Genomic DNA, 17,429 nt, shown 5'->3' on the forward strand with positions numbered 1-17,429 from the left:
TGCTTTTGGGAAACACTAACGTGTAACGATGCATTGGACTAGTTCCACCACCATAGTTCCACCACCATAGTTCAAACTATCATTTGGGAAACAATTTTGTCGTACTTACATAGTTTTAACCATGTTAGTTGCTAAACGCACCCCTGATGTCTGATGTGTGATCAGTGGAATATAGTGGGAAGTGGCAGTGTTTTTTTGCGCGTCTGCAGAAGTCAGCCAAATATGAATGTAATTCTGCGGCATAAAGCAGATGTATTTGTTTATTGTACAGAAAAAATAAAAATGACATGTCAAGCAGTAAATTGACTACATTGCAGTCAAGAAGTAGGGCAAATTAATTTACGAAACCAAAACGTGAGTCATAGTTGTCTAAGCCTCTATTGCGTAGCCTGTCTTTAGATAGTATTAAATCGCCAACAACATTGTTTTCTGCAGAAGCCTACCCAAGGCTACAGATTCATTCTGAACAGTTATTTCGTTACCACCGTGTAGTCAAGCCTTAAGCCATACCCAAGTAGCCTAAATCGAGGTAATGTTTAATTATGCATGATTTATTATGTTATTGAATATAGGCTGGGATTCCTCTCGGCAACAATTATGTTTAACGGTAGCCTCCTGCTTTTTCAGAAGGGGCGGCAGGCAGGCTACTGACAGAGCGATGTACAGTGGCAGAGCGACGCACAGTGGCTGAAAGTGGTACTAAAGTTTCATGCAGCTTCACGCTGCGTAATGCGCGACTGAAGTGGCCATTTGAAAGTAACGCCCACTGTAAGTTGGAAAAAGACTAAATGGACATCAGTATTCAGAGGTCTGCCATTACATCCAGAGGAACTTTAATGATATGGTCACTTAAAGGAACCATATGTAAAATTGTGGTCAAAACTGGTACTGCAATCACTTTCAAATTACTGTAGAGCGGTGTATGCCCTCCCCCTCCCTCGAGGTTACCAACCCAGATGCCGAAACACTACTGACTTTGTGATTAGTAGATAGGTGGAGGGTGGCGCATCAGGCCAAAACACAACATGACATGAAAAAACACAACATCAACATCAGTTGAGGGCTGCAACTTCACTTTTTTTTCCCTGACCGGATTACTGTTGTCAGTGATATAAGTATTTGAAATGAACATGATTTCTTAATGTCTTGTGACATATCAGGGCCATTTTATGATTAATTGAAATACATTTCTTACATAAGGTTCCTTTAAAGTGTAACTCTCGCCAAAATGCAACCTAGGGTCTTTTTGTGAATGTACCCGAGTCAAACATTCGTTTAAATAGCATAATTAGGACGGAAGCACCCCTTTTAAGATTGACCGTATTGATGTTTTTGGGTCAAATGGCCTTTTGAATAGGAGTGCTATTGAGAACATTGTGAGTTTACAAAAAAGAACAACTCACTTAAGCAGTTTTAGCTGTTTTTCTTGCCAAAACCTTTCTTTTCAGTAACTCTGTGTACACAAACAATGTTGTCAATGCTCGAGTTCATGTTTAGAGACCCTGGTGATACTTCAAGAATATCACTGACAACAGTATATTGTCATTTAAAAAGTGAAGTGGCAGCCCTCAACTGATATTGATGTTGTGTTTTGGCCTGATGCGCCACCATCCACCTATCTACTAATCACGAAGTCAGTAGTGTTTCGGCATCTGGGTTGCCAGCTCTGCCAGTCAGCGGGAGGGGGAGGGAATACACCGCTCTACAGTCATTTGAAAGTGATTATAGTACCAGTTTTGGCCACAATCTTACATACGGTTCCTTTAACTCTGTGTCTAAGATAAAACCTAGACTTGTTACTTTTGGTTTGACATGGTGTGCCAGGTACCCAAGATTACTAAGAGCTCATTTCGACTACCCCGGTACCGGTACCGGGCCGGTGCCTTATCTAGAACCAGTTCTGCGCATTCCGACCAGAAATGTCAGGTGCTGGTGCTCAAAAGCTAGCACCGGCATGGCTCCGTGAAGTTGCTGGTCCCAAAGTCGGGCACCACAAACGTCATAGAGGTTGTAGGCGGAGCTACCCCGACAGCAAGAAGGATTCCCGTAGCCATTTCTTTTCTCCCCCAGCAGAAATAGGCTAGTTTCTACCATGACTGAAAACCAGAGAATAATTCAACAGTGGTCAACTGAGGAAATAAACACTTTAATAAGTGTTTGGACGTCAACAGAAATGCAAGAAAAATCTGACGGGGCTGTGAGAAAGGGTAAAATATATGAGCAACAGGGACAATTAGAGATGGCAGGCTTTAAAAGAACACTGGACCAAATAACAAACAAACTTAAAGAAAGAAAATAAAGAAAGAGTACAGAGATTATAAAAGAGAACTATCTAGAAGTGGTGCTGGAAGAAGCAAACTGAAGACCGGGAAGACCAAACTGAAGACCAAACTTCAGACAAACTGAAGACCAATTACTGCACAACGTAATTGGAAAACAACCTGCTAATCAACCAGGGGGAGCTCTTAACTCAGCTAGCTACAGCTAACGTTAGTGCTACGGAGATACTGGAAGCTATGTGCGACCTCAACGCTGGTCCTTTGTGTGAAGATGGTGAGTTTTCATCTGTTTGTATTAAAAGTTGGTGTGGTTTTAAATGTAACAGTTACTCTGTTAATTTTGCATGTTGTATAATGTTACTCACTTACCTAACATTACTTGTTGATTAGCTATGGGTGTGTTTGTGTAGCTGCTAGCTTGCTTCCAGTTCTTTAGGTAAAGTTGTTAATGTTAACGGTAACGTTAAAGTTACAACAGCTAGGCTGTCAGTGTAGTCCTGTCCTGAACTGGATTGTCTTGACCGTCTGATCAACATGAGAAAAGATTTCATAATTAACTGAGACTTGCTGTAGTGTAATACTCGTCTTGTATTTTTGTATTACAAAAAGTCCAATGTGAAAACAACGACTCGGTGGCACCCATTAATGAAACGCCTCCACCATCAACAACAGACACTCACACTGGATTTAGAAGAGGTAAGGAAACATCTGGCTATGTTTCACTGATCATACTCACTACCAGTGGTTAAATTGGCTTTTGTAGGGAGGGGGAGCCCTTATTTACGGTGAATGGTCATCGTTCAAAATCGCGCCGTAAAATGACTTAATGTGTCCTTATACCAAAGGGGCTCTTTTTCCAGTATTAATGTATGTAGTTATTCAAACAAAGAGAAATACTTTACAATTCACAATTCATTATTTTTTACCTTTAATGTTAACAGGCAGGCAACAGATTTCACCCTCGGAAAATGTATGAAATTGAACATGTTTGAAAATATTGTTTTTTAAACAAGAAAATTATGTTGATTTAAGAGAATCATTTTTTTGGCAGTTTATGTTATGTTTGATTAAACCACATTAATTACAGGTAATTACTCAACTCAATGGCTACGAAACAACCCGAACAACACTTGAGGCACCTGTGTGCAGACATAACAGTTTACACTTTAAATATATCACATTTACTTATTCATGCATTCATCAGCTTCCAAATAGGAGTAAAGGCAGGCTCCTCAGGTTTATGCTGCCTTTGTCTACAGGCAGCATGATCTGCTGACCTCCTGGTCATCACCCACTTCCTAACAAACTTAGTTGGGTTCCACAACTCTAGTGGTGGACCCACTAACTTTATGAACATTAAAGAGGACACATTCACAATCTTCAGCTGATTTCTCAGTGGTGAAACAATAGCATTCATTGCTGAAAATCCCCTTTCACATTCAGCTGTGCTCACAGCCAGTGTGTCTACTGTGTGTTTTAGTTTCAGAAGACCCTCTTTAATTGACATGTTAGGGTTTTCCTTGTAGTCCCTGTAACCCTGTTTGACACTGCAGTAATTAATTGCCAGACTATCACACAGTTGCCTTAATTCCTGTTCTCCATACAAGAGTGGCACTGGAGAGGGCCAGGTGTCAGGTGACAAGACATTTATCTGATTGAAAAGCTCCAGCTCATGCTCTGGGACCATCCTGGACTGCATGCTACAACTGAGTGCATGAAAAAACTTTTCACAATTTATTTTTATTTGTCTCCCACCAGTTTTCAACGGAACCCCCTTAAAAACTCCATCCTGAACAGCCTGACAGGCAATCTGGTAATGAGGGCCTGGTGTCTCCATCATTGCTAAAAAAACATCAGCCTGCCGTTTAACTTTTTTTAACCCTTCTGAGAGACGAATTTCTCTGTTTTGCAATGCCTCAGACAAGTCTTTCAGCTCCTCTAGAGCATCCAACATTAGTCCCAAATTGACTACAAAACCCTCTGACGATAATTTAGCTGCAAGCCCTTCATACATGCACCTTTCAGCCGAGGTCCTCGATGTATCTTTAGCAGCACTAATAAAGTGCTGGTGCAAAGCACCATACATCTTCCAGACAGCCTCAACTGTCCTGTAGGATGAGGCAACCCATCTCACATTTAACACACGAGCTATTTTTCTCAACTGTGTGCCCACTACTGATGCAGCCTCATCCAGTTCCCTCAAATTCTTTGGGGACTGATTATAAAGGCAGTACAGCTTATCCAGGAAACTGGTGAAGTGGTTGGTTTCCACACAGCTCCTTACGGCATCCCCAACTGACAGCTCTAGCCTGTGATTAAGGCAGTGCCAGCCAACCACTGCTGGATACCTAGCCTTTAGCTTCGCATACACCCCTGCCTTTCTACCCAGCATCACCGATGCCCCATCTGAGCAGAAGCCAAGAAAGCACTGCTTCAGAAACTCATCGTCTAACCCATTGTCCATGAGACACTTGAGCAATGCATCAGTGATGCCATCTGCAGTAGTCTGTTCTAGCTCAATAACCTCTAAGAAAAAAGTGAGTGGGTCTGAATTTTGGATTGATGTGCGAACATATACAACTAAACAAGATTTTTTGCTTAGTGTCGTGCTCTCATCTATCAGGATGGACACTTTGGGCCTTGTATTCCTGATGCTGGTCATCAGGGCATGTTTCATTTCTTCTGAGATGAAATTAACAATATCTGTGCATGTGACATTAGTGTGCAAAACTCTCCCCATATTAAGACCATTCATGCGCTGTAGGTCGATAAGTGAAGGGTGATCTGTGTATGGGCGATTTTTTTTGGCAATGTGATATGCCGTTCTAAACACCTTCTCAGTGGTGCACAGCTGTTCTTGTTGTGCTTTTAGGAAGCTGGCATCTAATGCACTTTCTTCTTTTTTTTCACAGATAGTCTCGGCTAATTTGTGGCTATGCGATGTTACATGCTCGCATATTTTTTTTCGTAACGATTTCATCTGCTTGTCTTTAGTATCCCCATACGGTTTAACTCTGCCATATTGCCACTCTGATGAAAAAGTGTATTTGTTTGAACCAGATCTTAGCACACCTGGTGACCCTGCATCTCTGCATATTTCACATCCCAGTGCATTATTAGATAGGAATATGAACGAGTATTTGGTTTTGAAGTGTTCATATTGAGCCAGAGTCCAACAAATTGGCAAACTGAGGGCTGACGCTGGGCTGCTGCTGCTACCGCTGCTACTGCTACCGCTGCTACTGCTACCGCTGCGGAGGGCTGACGCTGGGCTGCTGCTGCTACCGCTGCTGAAAGCTGACGCTGGGCTGCCGCTGCTACCGCTGATGAAAGCTGACGCTGGGCTGCCGCTGCTGAAAGCTGACGCTGGGCTGCTGCTGCTACCGCTGCTGAAAGCTGACGCTGGGCTGCCGCTGCTACCACTGATGAAAGCTGACGCTGGGCTGCCGCTGCTAGCACTGCCATTGCTGAGAGCTGGGTTGCTGGTTGTGCCTTTCTTTAGGGCTTTTCTACTAAATGCATAGTTTCATACATCAAAATGACTGATTCTGCACACTGGGTTTACATCTTCAATCTCTATCACCGGGGGCATCCGTGGCCTTCGACCGGTTCGATCCCTGACTGGTAGGAAAAATGTGGGTAGGGGGAGTGATTGAACAACGCTCTCCCATATCCACATCCACGGATCCGTTGGGGTTAGGTGCCTTGAGCAAGGCACCTAACCCCAACTGCTCTCCGGGCACCGGATTAAGGGGTTGCCCACTGCTCTAGGTGTGTATGTGACACAGAATGACCCATATGTAAAAAGTATAAACTGATTTACATGTTTTTTTTATTTACATTCTTTTGATATGGCAATTGCAGCATTAACTTACCCCCCAAAGAAATCTTCCAGGGTCCGCTTCATCAATGTTTATTCAGTGTCTAAATGAACACAATCAGCTTATTAATCTTTTTTGAAAGATTGGCCTAAACTATCAACAGAGCGAATGCTAGTAGAATGAGTTGTCTCTTTCTCTGTAAACGATGGGATTAGTGCTGCCACTAACGACTAGGCTAATTTTCTATCGACTAATCTTTCGTGATTAAAAGTGTTTGTTATTTCGTTGTGTCCATTTTATTTTCAACTCAACTGAAGGGCCAAAACATAAAATGTCATCTGTGCCATTAACAATATACATAACTTAAAAATACAAATGTAAACAATATAAAAAAACTTAAATATTACCAAATAAAAACGAAGTGGGATGTTTTCCACATTCCAAAATAAATATTATTATATATACTATAAATAATATATATATATATATATATTTTTATTTTTTTTTTTAAATCTGAATGTTTCAAAACATTCTTTCACTAGTTTGTCATTCTTAATATCCTGTCTGGGCTTTCACTCAATCTTCACATCAATGTCAGCCTACGTTTTTTAGCAGCTCATTAAGTAAACTGTTCAAAAACATTCTGTATTAACAATCTAAGCTGTACCAGAGAATGTACGTACACACCGCCGCCGACTTGACCGGCAAAAGATCTGTAGCCCCCCCGCTGGACTGCACCCCCCGAAAGGAGGGTAGGGCAGACACAGTTTTCTGTGAATATCTCGAGAACCGTAAGGTTTAGGAGGACCATTTTTTTTGTATGTTGATCTCAAGGGGCCATGTCAACCCATTCCATAACCACTCATTTCATGTATAGCGCCACCTAGTTAAACACAAAAAAGTAAAAATGAGGTGTTGTAATCGCAGGTATCTGTGACCTAACATAGTCAAAACTGCATGAAATTGGAAGTGTAGGATCATTATGACACCCTCTGAATGCACGCCAAGTTTCGTGAAATTCCGTTCATGGGGGGCCACACAATAAATTAATTTATGTTACTATACACCAACTGGCCTGTAGGTGGCCGGAGACAGTTTTCTGTGAATATCTCAAGAACCGTAGGGCCTAGGAGGTCCACCTTTTTTTGTATGTTGGTCTTAAGGGGGCATGTCAACCCATCCCATTACCACTTATTTCATGTATAGCGCCACCTAGTTAAAAATTAAAAAGCAAAAAATTAGGTGTTTTCATCACAATATCTCTGGCTGACATGGTCAAAACTGCACGAAATTGAAAGTGTAGGATCATTATGACACCCTCCGAATGCATGCCAAGTTTTGTGAACTTTCGTTAATGGGGGGCCTTACAATAAAATAATTTATGTGTACATTTAGTGACCGTACACCAACAAGGATTCCCGGGACACTGAAAGACTGGGGTACACGAAACTTGGTGGTCATGTAACCCCACATGGATAGCATGGAACCATCGTTTTTCGTTTTGATCTGTAGCCCCCCCGCTGTACTGGACCCCCGAAAGGAGGGTAGGGCAGACACAGTTTTATGTGATTGTCTTGAGAACCGTAGGGCCTAGGATGACCAATTTTTTCCGTATGTTTGCCTCCAGGGGTCACGTTAACCCATTCCATGTGCACACATGTGCATAAACAGATACACACGCACACACATACATTCACAGTAATCATACGTATGACACATACTCACACAGTAGACATATGTACGCATGCATGCACATGCACAAACACACATACGCAGGCAAACACACAAGCACGCACACACACGCACACGCACGCACACACACACACACACACACACACACACACACACAAACATAAACGTGTACACGCACACATGCACACAATTCAAGAATTTCTCAGAATTATGAACAGGCAAGATGGGGGTGGGGTTGTATAAAATGAATTTTACATGTGAAATCTATGAACTAATCATGTTTTGGTACTTGTTGTCTAGCAGATACCAGTGAGAATTGAGTGTGGATAATGCAATTTAGTTAGACAGTTAGAATCATATAGGCCTTTCAGCGTGATTTATTTTTGTGGAAAAAATGTGCTGGACTGGTCATATTTTGTACCGCTCTGCGGTACATCTAGTTATACACACAGCAGTATGTTTTACTTAGTTTGTCAGCTCTTTAAACTCTTGATTCTTTCGCCTACAAGCAGCTATGGCCATTTGTTCAAAACAAATGTTGTTAGGTTTTTAAATATACAAAATGTTCCTAATGTGGGACACTGCCTGTTACAGCTGTTACGGCAGACGTAACACTAATGTGGGACACCTAAGCTCCAGTGTAGCTTTCCCCCAAACTAATGAATGTCAGTGAAACTGTGGGAAAGCCAAAGCTGTAGGGTCCTGTGACCAAAATTGGTGATGTGAATTTAATGTAGCTTAATATAGCCTACTACTGAAGTCCGAAAAGCAAAAATATTTCCCACTTTAGGGCAATCCACCCCACTATAATCTGTATTATGCCACTGGCTGTTATACATCTACATACTGAACATAGTGAATATTTTAGAAGAAAGACATTTACAAATTATGTTTTCTCTGAAGTAACTGTGGCAAAAATGATGGTTATCAAATTGAAATGAAGCTATTATTGTGTGGGGTTATTTTGTAGGAAAAGGGAAGTCATAGCAACAGGACATGCTGGAGCACATGGAGAAAGTGGATGAAAGAAGAGACCGATTGTTCCTTGAGCACAGCCAGAGATTCAATGAATTGTGGCTGGCCACAGCCCTAACAGAGGAATTATATAGGATATAGGGGACTAGAGTGAACAGCGTGTACACTAGGACTAATGGGAAAGTGTTAACTTACAGCGTCGAGCAGATTCCTGGCTGAGTTCCAGGCGGTAGATAGACAGTCGGTTGGCACCTCCACAAAGGTTTGTCTTCTCTCCTTTGCATTCCATGTTGCATTCACTTTCTGAGACATTGGATGCTTGAATTTTGTGACCACAGTAGCACTCTGCTCCAAACTCCAGGCCAGCATACCAGTAGCCCCTATCACATAGGATAGTGCATAAGGATGTGGTGAGAATGAAGTAGGTGACTATTGAGTTTACCCCCCCCCCCCCCCCCCCCATCATTCACATGTATATAACATATATGAAATAAGCTCACATGGATAATGAAATCCATAGAATACAAGCTTGCCAAATGCGTAAAGGGGGTAATATTGGTATATTTCTAGGATAAAACCATTCTCATCTATCCTTAAACTTCTTAATCTATACATTGCTCCAACAATCCGGGTACTTTTTTTGACACATCCGGGCATTTTTAGGTGAAACTACCCGGACATATTTGAATGGGGGTCTATGAGAATTTCAGTGCATTACATTTTTGAACCTTACCCAAGTGTTATATATAGCTATTTATATTGATCTAATGCTATGGCCAGCCAGCAGACGAGTTATACAAACTCTCTTCCAAGTCCTGACCGGTGTCGCTATTTTATAGCGCATTTAACATGCAGAGTGCAACCACGATATGAGAACGGCTTTGTTTATCATTACCATGGTAACTACAATAGCACTAGTGCTAGGTGTTGCAGGACTCGGAGCTGAACTATGACATGTAATCACAGCTCCTAGTTCGCAAAGTTTCATTCATTCCTTCATTATTAGATTAGACATATTTAACATCGGACATCAACTGACTTTAGCTAGCATGACTGACTGACTTTAGCTAACAAAGTGTTTGCCGCAGACGTAAACAAATTTAGACGTCGGGTCCCACAGCCTCTCATCGGGATTCTCTCTCCTGATTGCCTGGAGCCACAAACCCCTTCTTTTTCCCTTCCCTTTCTTTTTGTGGCAACATACTAAACCGCAAATCCTTATTTTTTTTGTTGTTGTTGCAAAATACAACACAGCAGCTTTTAGGCATGGTGCCTGCTCAGTGCTCATTGAAGTAGCCTACTGTTTTGTCAAAAAAATGACACTGCCACATGGCAAAAGGTTGTAAGACACAGCTCTGTGCGCAGTTTTCACGGATCATCATTGCCCTTGGACATTTTCAGCTGGTTTGGAAATTGGACTAATTTTCCAATTTTGTCTGTATTGTATGTATTGGTGTCACGGGTACGCTGGCGGCTACGCTGCTCCGTCCGGCATTTTTTGTATTTGTTATTTTTTAAATGTATTTGTCATGCCTTGATGTCATGGGTACGCTGGCGACTACGCCTGCATCGTTTGTCTTGTTGTTATGTGTCTTGTTTGTGGAGCGCTTTGGGTTGCACTATGTGCATGTTAAATGCGCTTTAAAAATAAATCTGACTTGACTTGACTAAGACAATGTGGTAGTAACAAACATATCGATAAAGAGAAAATCAACATTGAATCAATATTTGCCAGGGGTATGAATAATTTTGTTCATACAAAGCAATCATACAAAACAGTGTATAGACATTTATGAGTAACATACATAGATCTAAACTTATATAAAATATGTAATATAGGTAATAGAGGGTAAAAGAAGGATGGAAGGCAAAGAAAAAAAACAATACATGGCATAATGATATATTTGCTGCCAAGGCAGCTGAAGGACCCTCTCCTGAGAGGATAGCCATTTTTTCATTTTTGTTTAGCTCTTTGGAATTTGGGAAGATGGTTTTAAATTTACGGAAAAAGGGTTTTCTTAATTCTTCATACTTTTTACAGTGAAGAAGAAAGTGCTCCTCTGTATCAACCTCCTCTGTCTGGCAGTGACAAGTTCTTTCTTCTTTTGGCATCTGTTCACATGTGCAAATTAACTGTATATATTTCAGGGTTCGTACACCTATTCCAACATCAAATTCAAGCACTTTTCAAGCACTTTCAAGGTCAATTTTCAAGCTTTTCCAGCACTTTACAGCGGTGGCAAATGACATATTATACGAATATACTAACTCAAAATTATTTTTACTTTTTTATCATTTAGGGATGGGTTTAACAGACATGTGTTTCTTAATAGCAGGAAAAGAAATACAAGGATACAAGGAAATTTATTGTCATGCATATAGTTACTGGAAGTAAGAAATGCAGTGAAATTATGTCTGGTGTCAGCCTATTTGTGCATTTATGGGGGGGGTAAAAAGTGCAGTAGAAGAGGGGTTTAGTAGATTAAGTGGCAAGGGCTGCATAAGAAAGGTGGGGGAGGATTGGGATTGGGGTTCTGTATGGTGTTCTGTAAGTATGCTGGGGATGTGTGTTGGAGAAGCTTCCTGATGAAATAATGTGCTGTGTATGTAGGGGAGAGGGGGGGGGGGGGGGGGGGGGGGCAGTGTACTGCAAGTATGGTGAAGGGACTTACTATTGCAAGCAGAGTACTGTATGTATGATGTATGTGAGTGATGACAGTGAAGATGTGTGTGTGGGCGGGAGGGGAGTGGAGCAGTGACTGTGTGTGTGTAGTGTGTGTGTGTGGGTAGGTGGGGCAGTGTGCCGTAAGTATGTAGAGGATGTGTGTTGGAGAAGATCCTGAAGACAATGTGCTGTGTATGTAGGGAGGGGGGGGGGCAGTGTGCAGCTAGTATGTAGAGGTGGCTTACTGTAGCAAGCAGTGTGCTGTATGTATGTGAGGTGATGACAGTGATGATGTAAGTGTGTGTGTTTTTTGTGTGTGTGTTGAGGATGGGGGTGGGGTGGTTGATAAGGTGTTGCTAGGGTACATATTGTCGCAGTCGGGCGGAAACCTCGTAACTCCATTTTTTTCTTTTTTTTTCTCTTTCATAAATCAATATTATTGGTCAATCCTCACGTCAGTCTGTAAGTTTAAAACAAATGTAACCAATGAAAAGTGTTGAAAATAGCTTGGGACTAAATCTCTTAACTCCATTGGACCCTCCAACTGTCTGCAATACCTCGTATCTCCACGCCCTCGTCATCCTGAGGAGCCGCACAAAAGCAAAGCTGAACAAGTCACAACATCCATCTTACATGATTTTTTGTCCGCAGTATATCAACTTCTTTTTTATGGAAAGTATCTCCTTAGAATGTTTTTAAAATGATCTTAAGGGGATTCAAATGTACAAATATGCCGTACATTCATTTGATCTATAATGATAATTGTGTGATACTAGTGTTTCTGAAGATATTAAGTGACAAGAAATTGTTCTCTCACTAACGTTAGCTAGTTAGGTTCTAGCTAACTTATAGTTTACAGTGTATCAAGGTTTTCCATGAGACAAGTAATAACCTCATCTGACATTACACTCAGTAACCATATTGGTCAGATTTGTTATACGCCAATGTAGTCTATCAGGCCAAAAAAATCTTGACCTGGTGGGTGTGTAACCTTAACATTATCGTTAGCGTGTGGACAGAAAATAATTTGCACACCAGTAACGTTAGCCTAACATTGTCGTTACTGCTTTTGCAAACATACACCGTTAGTTCAGTATGTTAACCGGAGATGTACAGAACTTTTCCTATCCTACTCAGATCATTGTCAGCACAGAAATAAGCTATTGTAGCGGAGTTATGACAGTGTTGTAAACAAATGTTCATCAACTAGCAGGCTTCTTCATGATGGTAAACTTGCCGTAGCCTGTCGAGGCAAACTAACACTAATATTTTGGTTACATGACTTGTTGTTTACTCTTTTTACAGCAACAATGTCTGTGTCTCTTGAAGAACTGTGTTCATTGGTAAATGTGTCATTTTGATGAGGCTAAGAGGTTAATGCCTAGTAGTGAGACTGAGAGCTCTGATGGAGACTGGTCAGAGAGAGAGGAAGAGACGGCGCTGGAGGCAGAAAGAGTGCAGTTGGAAGTGCATGCTTGTAGAGTCAATGTTAAAGATTCAATTGTATGTTTTCACATTAAAATGGATAATGAGTTTCAAGCAGATGGATTTCTCAACAGTTGTCAGTCTGTGATAATAAAAAAGACATACCCTCAAACTAATATTTTATTGTCTTTTTAAAGATGTCCCTGCTGAGGATGACACCGAGGCTACGACTGCACATGACTGGTGACCTGTCGGCACTCATCCTGTACACTCAGCTGTTACTTGCACACACATACACACACAACACATAGGCCTACACTCATACATGGGCCATTGCTATGCGGCTAGGACACAAGACGGAGCTATTAGCTATGGTGGCATGTTTATTGTTTGTCTGAGTTAGACACGTAAGCTTGGGTAACGTATGAATGTTTGTCAACCGATAGCTACCAACTTTCGTTCATGGAGTCGTCCTCTCGTTCCGGCTTCTGAAGGTCCGGTGGCAAAGGAGGGCCGATTGGATGCTATGGACTGTTTATTGGTTCGGGCGGTATTGGACTGCTCCATTATATTAATTTGTTGTGGGGGATTTCGAGACGGTCCTGATCAAGCCGCCTCGATGATCAGTCTTTCCACATGTAACCAAGTCTATTATTTAACAATGTATTTTGCTAACTCTGCTAGTGACATATGTAATATATTTATGCTTGGGGCTCAGGGTCTGTCTTGTCTATTGTATGTTAATTGATTGTTTAGTGTTTACGACAGGTTTCACTGCCCTGCTCCAGCTCCAATGGCGGTGGTCTGTCCACCATCCCCCAGCCCCCACACCCACACCCCCTCAATACCAGTGCAACACTCACCTCCATCATCACAGGCTATCGTACCCCCACCATCACTGGATTTTGCACCCCTCCCCCACACGGCGATCACGAACAATGAGGTGACAACGACCTCAGTCAACAGCCATCAGACACACAGATCCCAGATGCACCCCTCCCCCTCCCCTCCCCTTACACCCCTCACCATTACAACAGATCAAGTGACAGTCCAACTAAAGAAATTGCGCAGCAATAAAGCAGCGGGGCCTGACAGACTGTGTCCAAGACTACTCAAGGCCTGTGCTGCTGAACTGGGGGAGCCACTGAAGCACATCTTCAATTTGAGCCTATGCCTTGGACAAGTTCCAACACTGTGGAAGACATCATGTCTCACCCCTGTCCCTAAGAAGCCACACCCTAGTGAGCTTAATGACTACAGATCTGTCGCTCTTACATCGCATGTGATAAAGACAATGGAGCGGCTGGTCTAAGGTATGCTCAGACCCCAGGTACGCCATGCACTAGACCCGTTACCGTTTGCATACCAGGAGAAAGTGGGCGTGGACGATACCATCACTTATCTTCTACACAGGACACATTCCCACATAGACAAGGGGAAAAGTGCTGTGAGAATCATGTTCTTTGATTTCTCAAGTGCTTTTAACACCATCCAGCCCCTCAGATTGGGAGACAAGCTCTTGCAGATGGGTGTGGACGCTCACCTGGTAACCTGGATTACAGATTACCTGACCGAGCGACCACAGTTCGTCAGACTGAAGAACTGTCTCTCTGACACTGTGATCAGCAGCACCGGAGTGCCACAGGGAACTGTGCTCTCTCCAGTCCTGTTCACCCTGTACACATCTGACTTCTGCTACAACACCGAGTCATGCCACATGTAGAAGTTTTCTGATGATACTGCAATTGTGGGGTGTATCAGGAACGGGCAGGAGAAGGAGTACAGGAGCCTGGTGGAGGACTTTGTGCAATGGTGCAAACTCAATCACCTTCAACTTAACACTTCAAAGACCAAGGAGATGGTGGTGGATTTCCGCAGGTCTAATCCCACTCTGCTACCAGTCCACATTGATGGGGTCAATGTGGAGGTGGTTAGCACCTACAAGTATCTGGGTCTCCACCTGGACAATAAACTGGACTGGTCAGCCAACACTGCACTCTACAAGAAAGGGCAGAGCAGGCTGTTCTTCCTGAGGAGGCTGCGGTCCTTCAATGTGTGCAGCAAGCTCCTCAGGATGTTCTACCAGTCTGTTGTTGCCAGCGTGCTCTTCTATGCAGTAGTATTTTGGGAAGGAAGCACAAGGAAGAAGGATGCGGGGCGAATTGACAGGCTGGTAAGGAATAATAATAATAATAATAATAATAATAATAATAATAATAATAAAGCTTTATTTGTATAGCACCTTTCATACACAGAATGCAGCTCAAAGTGCTTTACATTTGAAGCATGTAACACAATAATAGTCAGTCAGTCATTATCAATCACTTTTCTTTGCTGTTTATGATATACTCAGCAACATATCAAAAATATAGAAAATGACGTCATAAGACTGGCAGCCTTAACCCTCTTACCCCCCACAAGCACGCCATATGGCAACTGTGGCAAGGAAAAACTCCCATATTCCAGGAAGAAACCATGAGCAGAACCTGACTTAATAGGGGGAGCCCATCTGCTTCTGGCTGGCTGCGCCCTCCAATAGTAGCAGATGTAGAATAATCTGAAAATGTAGTCTACAGGATAAGATGAGTTAACTAAAAGCTTTCCTGTACAGGTATGTTTTCAGATCTTTTTTCAAAATATTTACTGAACTCGCCTGCTTGATGTACAGAGGCAGGGTGTTCCATAGTTTGGGGGCATAATGGATAAACGCAGCTTCTCCACTTTGTTTGTGGAGCACTTTGGGTACGATTAAAAGATTACAATTGGATGATCTAAGTTTCCTTTGTGGTTGATAAGATATTAAAAGCTCAGAGATATATGAAGGTGCTATGCCATTCAGAGCTTTGTAAGTAATTAACATAACCTTAAAATCAATTCTATAGGAAATAGGGAGCCAGTGCAGTTCAGCCAACACAGGGGTGATGTGTTCTCTCTTCTTAGTCTTAGTTAAAAGTCTAGGAAAGCTGGCTCTGTAGTGGGAGCTGAACTGGAGTGCATCACTTCACTATCTGACAAAAGGACCCTGAACAAACTGATCAACATCTTGGACAATCAGTGTCACCCACTCCATAGCACTATTGTTAAGCAGAAGAGCCTGATCAGCTGGAGACTTCGCTCACTGCCTTGCACAACAGACAGACTGAGAAAGTAATTTGTCCCCATGCAGGGCCATTGAACTGTTCAATGCTTCACTTAAGGGAAGAGGAGAGATAGGCTTCTCTGCATAGTCTGTCTGCCTCTTCACCCCCTCCATGTTTGGATACTGTCTGTCCACTAGCCACTTTTACCATTGTCTTTCTGCCTCACCGTTTGCGTGTTATATTAGCTATATTACCACATATGCATAACCCCTCCCTCCATGCCACAGCCGAACTGTGGCCACACTTATACCTTTTCTTAAAATAGTTAAATATATAGATATATAGACTTTACTTTATTTCTGCATTGTTGCACTGTTGGACTTACTCATTTGCACGATCACCATGACCACTATCACCATGACACTCATTCACACAGAGCACCTTACCGTACCTTACTATGCACAGAGAATCACAGGCTCAGTCCCTGCCTCAGTCATTGCAAGCACCTCTGATTGATTAATCACCACTATGTGGATACTGTTTTTAGAATTGATTTAGATTAAGTGTTAGTTAGTATTATTTGTATTTTAGTATATTTAGCATATTCTTTATCTTCTACTGTCCTTATTGCTTAGTTGTGTTTTTATATTATATTCTTTAATTACTCTTTCTGCTGTTAAAGAATGTGTGTGTTGTCTGTATGCTGCTGAGACCTTGAATTTCCCCTGGGGATCAATAAAGTATCTATCTATCTATCTATCTATCTATCTATCTATCTATCTATCTATCTATGTGTCGATGTTATATGGTGCTGGCCGCCAGGTATATGTTCCCCTCTGTCTAGTCTGATGTTGGTCTTGTCTGGTCTATCTAACGTGAGTACTACGGCTCTGCATTTTGAATAGAGGATAAAGCAGATTTTTCATACTGGCTAGATATTGAGATTATTATTGTTAACCTTTTTCTCTGTGCATTTTTCTAGGGACTCTTCTGCTTGGTCGTTCGATCTAAGTCAAATAATAAATTACTGTCCATCCTCAACTACTGCCTCTGCTTCTTTGGCCACACCCACTCTGGTTAATGGTAACTTCCGCTCGGTTCCATGAGAGACCTTCTTTTACGGTCTATGCTTCAGGCTCAAATATTGAGCGGAAGTTTATACACGGTTGTGAGATGTCTGAAAAAATAGTTCCACAATAGCAAATAACACAGCTGGAAATCATACATTGCGAACGTTAAGGGTTGTTTTAAGGACATGTTTGTGCATGCCCGTAGGCAGCCACTCTGAAGCAGTAAAGGCGATTCAAAACGAGTCAGAAAAGTAGTGATGGGCGAACGAAGCCTTGTGAAGCTTTTGAAGCTTCTTCCTGATTGTATCGCAAAATGATCCGAAGCATCGAAGACAACACAGTGACATCTGGTGGTCAGCAGAAATGACAGCGGCTATGAATTCGACACAGCCAAACGAAGCTTACAACATTAACATGAGAGA

General features: G+C 42.0%; 1 protein-coding gene across 9 annotated transcripts in view; it reads right to left on the reverse strand.

Annotated features, from left to right (window-relative positions):
* Positions 1-17,429, reverse strand: part of LOC121715455 (WSC domain-containing protein 2-like) — a 189,310-nt gene that overhangs the window by 42,462 nt on the left and 129,419 nt on the right. For all 9 annotated transcript variants that reach the window (XM_042101216.1, XM_042101223.1, XM_042101221.1 and 6 more), the window contains one exon: positions 8,963-9,147. In XM_042101216.1, the coding sequence (XP_041957150.1) occupies positions 8,963-9,147 (185 nt within the window). The remainder of the gene's footprint in view (positions 1-8,962; positions 9,148-17,429) is intronic.

Source organism: Alosa sapidissima, chromosome 8 (assembly GCF_018492685.1).
Source record: "Alosa sapidissima isolate fAloSap1 chromosome 8, fAloSap1.pri, whole genome shotgun sequence".
Classification (NCBI taxonomy): domain Eukaryota; kingdom Metazoa; phylum Chordata; class Actinopteri; order Clupeiformes; family Clupeidae; genus Alosa; species Alosa sapidissima.